The 11351-nt window shown below is 29.4% G+C and overlaps 1 protein-coding gene across 1 annotated transcript in view; it reads left to right on the top strand.

Moving 5' to 3' along the window:
• Positions 1 to 11079, top strand: part of LOC113385935 (LHFPL tetraspan subfamily member 6 protein-like) — a 362675-nt gene extending 351596 nt beyond the window's left edge. The window contains exons 3-4 of the mRNA XM_026623756.1: positions 10224 to 10339; positions 11076 to 11079. Coding sequence (XP_026479541.1) covers positions 10224 to 10339; positions 11076 to 11079 — 120 coding nt within the window. The remainder of the gene's footprint in view (positions 1 to 10223; positions 10340 to 11075) is intronic.
• The last annotated feature ends 272 nt before the right edge of the window (positions 11080 to 11351 follow it).

Consider the following 11351-nt stretch of genomic DNA (forward strand, 5'->3'; position numbering starts at 1 on the left):
CTTCACAGATTGATTGTCTTACAAAACGGCGACAAGATTATGGATAAGGTAGTCATATCTAATAATTTAATCACTTTTTTGTCACCGAAAGCGTCTAAATTAACACGCAATCAACTCGACCACCACTAATTCGACTAAATCTTTATCCGCGCGAATAATTCTACATTCGTTCTTTATCCTGTAAATTTAGAAGAACTAAAGCAAACCTTTCTATCGATAAAAGTTACTAGTTCAGCGGGTCCGGATCAGATACCTAGTCTATTCTTAAAGAATTCTATCCCTTTTTCATAGATAAATTTATGTTTGTTTAAATAAATGCTTCGATGAAGGAATATTTCCATCGCACCTCAAGCATTCAAAAAGATTTTCCACTTCATAAAAAAATAATAAAGACGATATAAATAATTACCGTCCCATTTCCCTCTTGAACTCTTTCGATAAAATAATTGAAAAAATCTTGCATACTAGATTAACGTCTTTTCTCAATAATATAATATTTTGTTCAAGAATCAGCATGGTTTCCGAAAGAACCATTCCTTCCACTTCCCACTCAATTTATAATTTAGTTCATAACATCATTGACTCCTTCGAAGAAGCCACATATTGTACTGCGATATTTTGCGATCTGTCCAAAGCTTTCGATAGTATTTCTCATCAAAGACTTCTTGACAAATTAGAAAATGTGGTATTCGCGGACGTTCGCTCAAACTATTTCAATCTTACCTGTCTAATCGAACACAAAGCGTTTACTTAAATAACGATCACGAGCAAATAATTTCGGATAAATTGACAAGTACATTGGGAGTGCCCCAAGGATCAATTTTAGGGCCTCTCTTATTTCTCATATATATTAATGATTTACCTCATTGTACAAATCTTTGTGATTTTATTCTTTTTGCGGATGATACCAGCGTTATCATCAAGGCCAATCTCTTAATGAATTACAACATAAATTAAGCGTGGTTATGTCAGAAATAACGAAATGGTTTTGTGAAAATAATCTAGTCCTCAATAATGATAAGACCCAAATCATATCTTTTTGTACAAAAAATCGTTTATCCAATAATATTACTTCTTTAACTATCAATAATTCAGCATATAATTTTTCGCAAGTATCAAAATTTCTTGGTATCCATATTAATAATAATTTAAAGTGGTCTGATCATATCTCTATCTCACTATCACCAACTTTATCTAGAACATGTTTCATGTTGCGCACCCTAAAACCCAAACTTGGTTTAAATTGCTTACTTTCAGTTTATTAAGCACTTTTATTCTCACGTTTCATACGGCATTCAATTCTGGGGTTTTTCATCCGAACTAATTAAAATATTTAAGCTTCAGAAAAGACTATTCGAATAATTTTTTCCTTTGCCTAGTAAAGCCTCCTGCAGACCCATATTTAAAAATACAATATTCTAACTGTCCCATGCATTTTTCTGCTGGTAACATTAACTTTCTTCATCAAAACAATTCGAAACTTTTTTGATATGGCTTCGTCCTCCTCAAACTACAACACTAGACACAAACTTATTAAGGCGCGCACATATAAATTAGCCAGGTCTTTCAATTCGATCGACGGTCTAGGTATTCAGCTTATGAATAAACTTCCACTCAATATCCGAAACCTAGACAGCAAAAAATTTCATGCTTCCCTAGTTAAAACTTTTTAAAGACTTAGCTTTTTATGACATTACTGAATTTTCTCAATTTGATTTCAATAACTATTTTCTTGCATAATCCTTATCCTTTATCTATGTAGTCTGACCATTTGATCGCCTGTACAACCATATATATTTTTTTATTTTTTTATTGCTATTTTTAATTTAAATTTTTTACGTTTTTAATGAGTATAACTTTCAAACTTGTGCAAGAATTTTGAGCTTGACTGGTGGTCAAATAGACTTCAATATGATGAACTTGATGATGAACGTTGTATTTAATGTTCGAATGCTTTTTTTTCAGCTCTTTTTTTCAGAAGCGAAATTTGTGCAGCTACTATGATTATTATAAAATTACTATCCTTTTAATATTAACTATGAATAAGCTTGACAAGAGCCTGAAATAATATCTATTATTATTGATTACGGCTTGCTTATGAATAAATAAATAAATAAATAAATATGCAAAGTTGTCAATTGTAATGTAGCAATATTAATGCTTTAAATAAAACTCACATCCGGGAGTTATCACTCCGATACACAACTCCTTCCTCGGAGTGAATACGAGTGGGTCGTCTCACAGGTTTGTCATATTCGACTTTCCTAAACTGGTACTAAATCTGTTAACATGTGCAGATATTTTCTTGAGATTTTTTACTAATACGAGGATTTGGGTCGAGAAAGTGGTCTTTCCCTCGTCTCACAGCCAGTTTTAGAACCTTCCAGGTATATAATGTCTCAAAATAATGCTATTTTGTATTCTATATTTTGTATACGATAATGTTTGTCCGTAATGAGCTCTTCAATGGTATAAACCAGCTAAAAAATATTTAGTATTATATTATTACTTTTACACAATATGATTTTATAATTGTGTAAAAGTAATAGTATGCCAATCAAACTACCGATGCATAATTATTCTCAAAAGGAGATAATAGAAGAATGTGAGGATTAGTTATTTTGTGAAAAATATTATACACAAAGATTTGTTCTTATTTCATATAAAAGGTTTACTGCATTATTTTCATATAAAAATAAACATATTCAAAGAATTCTATATTTTTCAATTCAAAAATAATTATAAAATTGATTTTTATTTCCCAAGTTTTGTCAATTTGAAATTGGTATGCATATTGAAATGCATAAAATAGTAATCATAATAATAGAATGAACAAAAATGTTTGAACTATTGTAAACTATTCCAAAGTATTAATAATCCTTAGATATGTTAACATACTGAAGAACAAATTTGTGTCAAATATTATGTTTCAAAGTTGTTGGAGTTGTGGAGTTGTTAAATGCATATACTCCTCTCTGAAGCGGAGTCAAATCCTGACCGATCCGGCTCCGGATATGATAAGCCCATCTCTACTTTAAATAATATAAAACAAACTCAGCATTTATACATTATAAAATAAGAAAGCTAATTCTATATAATTATTTCATTTACTCTAAAATTTCTTAGTATATAGCATGCAACAACGTCGGGTATTATGATTTTGAGTTCTTACCGGGAGTTGCTTGATATTATGACGTGTAATTATTTTATGTAATAGTATATTATGACAGTACATGAATATATGCACAATATTTACATCAGTTTCCGGAGAATTCATAAGGATGGAGATGTATACAATGCGCGCTAGTGATGTTCAACTTGTTCGTAATTATTTTGCATTTAATTAGAGGAGAACTTGATGTTTAAATATACGTCGGAATTAATTAAACATATACGACGATCATGCATCTTGAAGCACAAGTAATATAACTTGAAATCGTAGTTGGATATGAAAATATTCATATCTATACTATGTATTGATATGAATCTTTTGAGGACGTATTGATCAAATTTATTCTATTTCGGTATTAGAAGAAAACGTGTAGCTGAAGGTAGAATATGTTTCTGTGAGATTTGCACCTTCTCATTAAGTGGAGCTTTTTTCTATAAGTACATATTGAACTGAAATAAGGAACAGGTGTTTTGGGATCTATTGTGATTAAATTGTTTTTACAGAAAGTATTATATAACACAACCTAAACCCCCTTTATAATTGCTATAAATTTATTTAAAAATTTTAAGATCATTATTTTTGACATTGATTTAAATTGATATTTTGATGTTTTTAGTATGTAACTATAATAGATTTAATATGATCGAGTTTTCTATTATCACGTTTTTACAACGGTGTTCCCTAAGGCATCTTGTTCCAGCACTACAAACCGCCCGCACTATCGCGACTCAGAGTATGCAAATTTAAATTGCACATTACGCCTGGCATCCGGCCTGTGTGGGTTTTAATACGGAAACGTTCGTTATGTTTCAAGATAACATATGCGCTATATTAATTTACGACTTTTGCAATAATGCCGCTCCGGCAAATAATTTAATCCTGAGGATTTACCAAACATGATCGTTTTATCTTCCTTTGTTTTAACTACTGAGTTCAATATTTTAATAAAAATATCGTTCACTCTTTGCTTACTATCGTAACATCTTTATACAATATTATAATATAATAATGCATAATATTGTGATAGAATTAAGCGTACCAATATCATCTCACATTTTTGATAGTAAGGGGTATTTTCACAATGTGAATTAGCTGAGATTTTTACTGAACATAGTCAAGATAGTTTTTGTATGATAATGTGTTATTTGTAGTGATATATTGGTTTTTGGTTTGGTTTTTCAATAATATTTGCAATAAATTGGACCTTTGTGCCCCGCGCAACCCTAGAATTTTATTGCCATTTGTACTATAGGTTGTCACTTCTTCTTGCATAACCAATGAAGCCGATTAGGTGTCGAATTTTCAATAAAAATGACACGAATTTTTTGTGTTTTAATCATTTGTCGCTAATATTAAAACTTTTTTTAATTTTCAATATTTTTTTCATTGCTATTATCCCTGCGAAGTTAAAGTTTCTATCTCAAAGTTAATATTAAAAGCTAAAACTTTCAGAGAATTGTTTTTTATCAATTTGGCACCATTTGAAACCCTTGGAGCAAGGAAATTCGAAAATGTCCATATAAAGGATATTAAGGATATTTTTTGTCTTCAATATACGATTATTATATTAGTAATCTTGAAAAGGTTTAGCAGTCCATTGCATTATTTTAATATTTATTGTCAATTCTTTCAATGGTAAATCTATTTGCTATTTATTATAGTATAAACATATATAAGTACATTTCTATAGTATAAAAATCTTATATAGTAAATTTCTTACATTCAGTACAGAACATTCTTAAGTCTACTTTTGATTTTTTTATCAGTAGACCGATTGCAGCAACATTTGATTTTTAGATGTCTGCTGTTAATTTGAGCTTCATAAACGATCACAAAATAAGAATAATATTATCGTAAAGTCATTTTGAAAAAATACACCCCGATTTTACGATTGAAGTCACTGTATATCACGCATCGTTATATACTATTATTAAACATTCTATTGGAAACAGATTTGCAAATCAAATATTCAAAAGCTATGTATTTTCTTCTATTTATTTATCATTGCACAGCGCTTTTATATTTTCCGTTACATCAAACGATACAGCGAATTACGTTCCCAATTATTAATAAAGACCCATGTCGTGTTTGCATAGTAGATTACCTAAAATATTTAAGTGGAGGCATTAATGTATGCGAAAAGTGATAATCGGATATTAAATGCTCGTTTACATGCAAACAACATATGTCTGTAATAGGGCACACTCTCTCGAGGCTTTAGCACTTACATTGCCAGTTATGTAATGTTCATCTGCAATTTAGCTTAATGTTATTACTTTTGGTTCATAAGGTCGAATTGGTTACCAATTATGGATGGTGGACGCAAATAGGAATTAAAATTTCAGTTGTATGAGAAATGTCTGTATAATTGTTTAAATATTGTTGATTAACTACTTTCATTCATTCATCTTTCTAATCCATTTTTCTGTGTTAAATATAAACAGTTCTAGCAGCTATTTATAATAGTAAAATATTATCTGTTTACTTTGCCCCAAATTGGTATCCATATTCGCTATTTGTAATCCTTATTTATAAATTAATCAGATAGGAAAATTCTGAAAACAAAAAATAATATATACAGATTCTATGAAGCACTTTCAAGTCGACTTGAAAGATCTCATTCTCCTCTGATATAAATTCTGTAAATTATTGGTAAAATTAGTTGAAGTATAGATATAGTTAAAGTATCTACAATATTTTTAATTTGAAACATAGATTGATTTATATTCAAAAGTTTTTCACATTATTTAAATTACATTACCTGTGCAAACAAAAAATAAGATTCGTAGAGAAATAATAACTTTTGTCAATTTCCGGCGTGGTTTTGTGGGCAATTTATTATCCGACAGAAGAGAAATTATCTGCGCTCTAAGAAAGTCTTCATGAAACAACGATATATCATGCAACATTCAGAAGTAAATATAATACAGTTAGGTGAAGTCCGTACGGGATTTGAATATAATGTATTTATAACATCGTAATTAATTACTATGGGATAAGTTCTCTGTTATGTTCACTGTTAATTAATTATCTGCGTGTTCAGGGAGTAAACGATTGTTTACTTTAGTTTTTTGATCGTGGAGATATTATATATATATATATATATATATATATATATATACTCGTATTTTTTCTTATGCTCATCAATTATCAATACGTTGTCTAGCAAAGTTTTGCCTAATTTTTCTTTGCAAATAATTATTTTTCTTTATTTTGTTCAATAGATGCAGCGTTGCGTAACTTATTGTGAACTAATATAGATTTACAGTTTATAGTAAACTGTGCAATTGTAGAAGAAATGAATAAAATTTTAAAAATAAATATAAAAATCAAGTGCGAATGCTTAGTAACGCTAATCATTTCTTCCCCCTATTTTTGAAAGTCTCCATGTTTTTTCTCTTGCATATCATCCTTGATTTTTGACGATGTTGACGTCAAATTAAAACTGAATATTCATACATCAATATGCCATTAAATGCCATTTTCTAACCTAGAAACAAGTATACAACTATTTATTCTGAGGTTATGCCAAAATGATCTTTAACATCATAAAGGCATCTAAAAATGTTAATTTTTTGTTTCTAGTTCTAATTTAAATTCGAAGTCGATTTCAATTTGTAGTTAATTACTTCAAACGTTTAAATATTCCAAAAACTTACCATAGTTAAACTGTAACTATGGTAAATAAATCTAATTATTTATATCGTAATTGTGTGTACGTCAATTTAACACTTTGCTTCGCGTTGAGCAAATTGCTCAAAGAACAGAAAGCTCATGCTGCTTAACCCAGGCAAGTTCTGTATTAAGTTCCTTTTGTTTGCCATCGGTATACATGCATTCATGGGCGTGTGACTGCGATATACGATTCTAGGCAACTCTACCAACTCTACTGACTGTTTCATTCATAGTTTGCTCGAATTAATGCTACTCTGTATTGCATCAGAGAGATTGTTGAAGTAATTATAGTTAGATTCCGAGAAAATTGTAAACTTCAGACTTAGTTTTCTTGTAAATATTTGCTGTTCTGACGTGTTGTAATAATTATTTTGTAGTGGAATTAATGAATTTGTTTGAAATTATATCGAACATTTTATTGTATGCTTGGACTTCAATGGACATTTCCTATCTATTTTTAACTCAAAATTTTTTGTAAGTTTATTCGACCTTGAGAACTTTTTAGGTTTACTTCCAATTTCTTCTACACATTAGCATCCTTGTACACTAAGTTCAATTTACCAATGCCAATTGAAGCACATGCAGCATTATATTTGTATTACGCATCTAATTAACGAGCAACCATTTATCGGTTATATATGTTTCCACCTATATTGACTGATTAAATAAATTGGTTGATTCATGTTTGCGAAAATGCTCAACCGAGTAGAAAATCATAGAATTCGTATAAATAGTTGTGTGATGAACATATTAAATTTCGCATAATTATATACCTATAATGAGTATAAATTAATCATTTGATGGTCTTTATGTTTACATGTATTTATAATCTGTTATATTAAAGATATCTCTGTTCAATGTCAATATATATACATACACTGTGTATGTCTATTTATATCACCGTTTTTGTTTAATAACATTTTTTGTAAATGCTTTTCAAATTTGTAAGTCAGTATATTATATAAATTTACTTCCGTTTCAATTTCAATATTTATTTATCCGATTATAATCTTCATTTTCACAAATTGTGTTACATATTTTATCATAATACATATCAAAGTAATTATGAGAATTTCTGCTTTGGAAATCACTGATATAGAGTGTGCTTGGTAAGACAGGATAAAATTAATAGCACTGTTTCAGGATTAAGCCAAAAAAGTAAACTCTTTGTTAAGCCTCGCAGACGTCGTTTATTAAATTACGTTCGTTTTCATTGCCGCTTGGAAAGTCGGTCACAGAGATGCAAACCCCTTTTTTCTTACCGGATCTGGGTAATAATTAAGGGCAAAAAAAAAAAACGGGCTATAAATACGCGACGTGTTTTTGCCAAGAGTTTAGCTTGACTTAGTATTTACCTTGCTTATATAGTCGTAGCGATGTTTTTCAAATATTTTTTGTGGTACATTTAATTAATTTAATACTTCAAGGAATGATAAAATTGTAATCAAACAATTTTAGAATCTGAACTTTGTAATAAAATGATATATGAAACGCTTCAAAGCGAACAATAAATATGTGAAGAACATAATAATAAAGAAGTTTAATAAATTTAAATAAAAAAACGTTGAAATTTATCCGTTGTTGAATGTTTTTCAAATATTCTTCAAGTCGGTATGAATTTACATGGTACGGTGGAGACGCCTTGTACTTTTCATATATCAAAATATCGATCTTACATTTTTTCAAACAGTTTTAATAATTTGTTTAATAAATAAATACACCATAGCGAATTTATCTCTTAATTATAAATTTATTCTATATATATTCACATTAAAAACATAAGTAATAATTTGGTATGAAAATTAATTATTGATAAAAATTAGAATTGCATTTATTATTTTTCTTATTTCTTACTTTGATGGTAAATGAATGTGCAAGAGATCACTTGTTCATAGTATATATTTTATAAATTTATTTTAAATTAAGTGAATAAAGTAGGAATGTAGGATACTAAATATTTTTTGAACACAAAATATGTCATTGTTATATTTTCACTAAATGCATCTGTATACACTAAAGCATTTTAACTGAAGTTATCAGAATTATAAATCATCGCTTCATCCCGATCATATTGGCCAAATCACAGCCTGTTATAGCATCTTTTGCTTTACTCATTGCTTTAGCGGCTAGAAAATGCATATCAATGCATTTTCTAGTCAAAATTTATATTGTTAATCTTATAATTGTTCTTTGTTTCATTATTTTAACTTGCGACTTGTAAATCGATGTTACTAATGGCAATACAAAAAGATAATTTCCAAGGCCATTTATTTCGCTGAAAAAAGAATAGGTATTAATCGATTCAGAATACCTATCACGAAATTTTTTACGCATCCATGTTTCTTTTCCTTTTTTATTCGGCGTTCTGGTCGGGTATATAAATCTTATCTTATCTCAGGTCGTGTTCTGTAGGAAAAAAGCAATAAAACTATGGTGGCGTTGATACAAAGTATTTCTTTTTTGCTCAGTGTTTCACTGATGTCGATACGCACGCTGTCGGTGTTTAACAGCTGAAAGATATATTAACGTTATGAACCTGACCTGCTTCAGAACGGAAAGTGTAAGGGTAATTTAAAGATCAGTTTTATTTTATCAACTTTAACATGAGATAACTTTAGAAAATTTTATAGGCAAGGGAATTGTCTTAATAGTGAAGCAATTAAAAAACCTGGTCGTTTTTATTGTGAATATTGGTTTTAAGAACAATGATTGTAATTTTGTAAGATAGTGATTAATATTTTGTTTCCGTTCTATAAAATTCGTTATATATATATATATATATATAGTAACAGCGTTTAATTAAAAGATTCTATGATATTTTTAACCTATGATGTGATATTTTTACGATGAGTAGGCATCATGACACGCGCAAAGCTTTTAATCGAAAGACGGCGAAGTTCTATAGGTTCATGATTATTGATAAAAGTTCACGTCTGAAAAATTCCAGAACGAATACGTCTTTGAGAATTTTGTTTTCGGAATAAGAAAAGTTGAGACGTTTGCTATCGTTTAACGCTTGGATACATACGACGACCGCAATCAATGTTTTACGCGAAAAATTACATTTACAGGCGTTAAGAGAGCAAGGAGAATAACGGTGACAAGTCCAATAAGATAAACAAAAACAATGAAATTTGTGTTTTTGTTACTTTTGAAATGTTAAATTCTTTGGAATTTATTTCAGCGGCATGAACAATGAGTCGTTGTCAAATGTAGTTGACGTCATTATGAAGCTGTTGTTTTCATGACTAAAAGAATTGTCATTATACGTACTACGATATGTAGTAGTTTCTTTCATCAAATTTTGAACTAATTTTAGTTTTTTCAACTATTTTATGATTTGGTTAATGATTTTTAATGTTTTTTATATTTTCAGGGTCGGCTCTTAGGTAAAGTGGATGCTTACTTCAGCTCGTTCAGACGTTGTAACTATCCACGTGTTAGCGCATCTGGAGGAATCGAGATTGTTCAAGAGTGCGGAAGATATTCAAGGTTAGTCTTCTATTATTAAAATATTTTTTTCATTAAAAATTAATTACTTGGTTTCAAATAAATATAGATAAATGATCTGACAATAAAACTCAACTGAATGCATATTAACTGAAATTACTAATTAGATATTCAAGGCAATATCAATGAAACTTTGATATATTATCATTCCTCCTTTTTTTAAAGCTGGAATATATATACTTGTTGTTTTGTAATTTAGCACATTTATTGGTTATTGCAACAAACGTTCAAAACACATTACATTCATGGAAAATCAATATTTACGATTTTACGTGATCTGCATGTTCGGAAATTCAGTAATATATACAGTTTTTAAATACTTTGACGTAAATATCTTTATGCAACAATACAATTTGTAAAGCGCAAAATGTTGCCATACAATTTTTCTGCAAACGCACGAATTTTAATCACTGGGATTCTCATAAATATGCCGAGCAACAACGGTGCATAACGAGCTGGCCTGACGAACTCCTACATTTTCAGCCGAAATACATACATCACTGTCGGGCCGAAATGTAATTTTGTTATTCCGTGCGATCTATTTCAATGTGCCTATGCACTCGTTGATATTTGAATTCATAGTGAAAGTTGTAAATTTGAGAAGATTGCTGTAGTCATTTTTTTCTTTATTTTTGTATACCATACAAAAATTTAATGTAGGGTAGACTGAGTACGGTTGTGCTATTTATTTTTATCACTAATTTTGTTAATTTACCAGTTAGCTTCGAGAAAAGGAAATTGAATGGTAATTTAATATTTGTCTACGTGGAAATACTGAAATATTGTCTTTGAATACGATGGATTAGTCATAGTCAAATTATACAACAGTCCTGGGGATGTGGATGGAGGTATGAGGTTAAGAAACAATATCTTCAAACACCAACATGGCTTATAATGAATTTTATTGTCAGAAATATGCAACACTATTTAACTTAATCATTTAAGCAAAGCTTATGAATATAATATAACAATATAACGAAATATAACATAACTA

Source organism: Ctenocephalides felis, unplaced genomic scaffold, assembly GCF_003426905.1.
Source record: "Ctenocephalides felis isolate EL2017-DRISC unplaced genomic scaffold, ASM342690v1 CF-g0.4_SCAFFOLD_03571, whole genome shotgun sequence".
Lineage (NCBI taxonomy): Eukaryota > Metazoa > Arthropoda > Insecta > Siphonaptera > Pulicidae > Ctenocephalides > Ctenocephalides felis.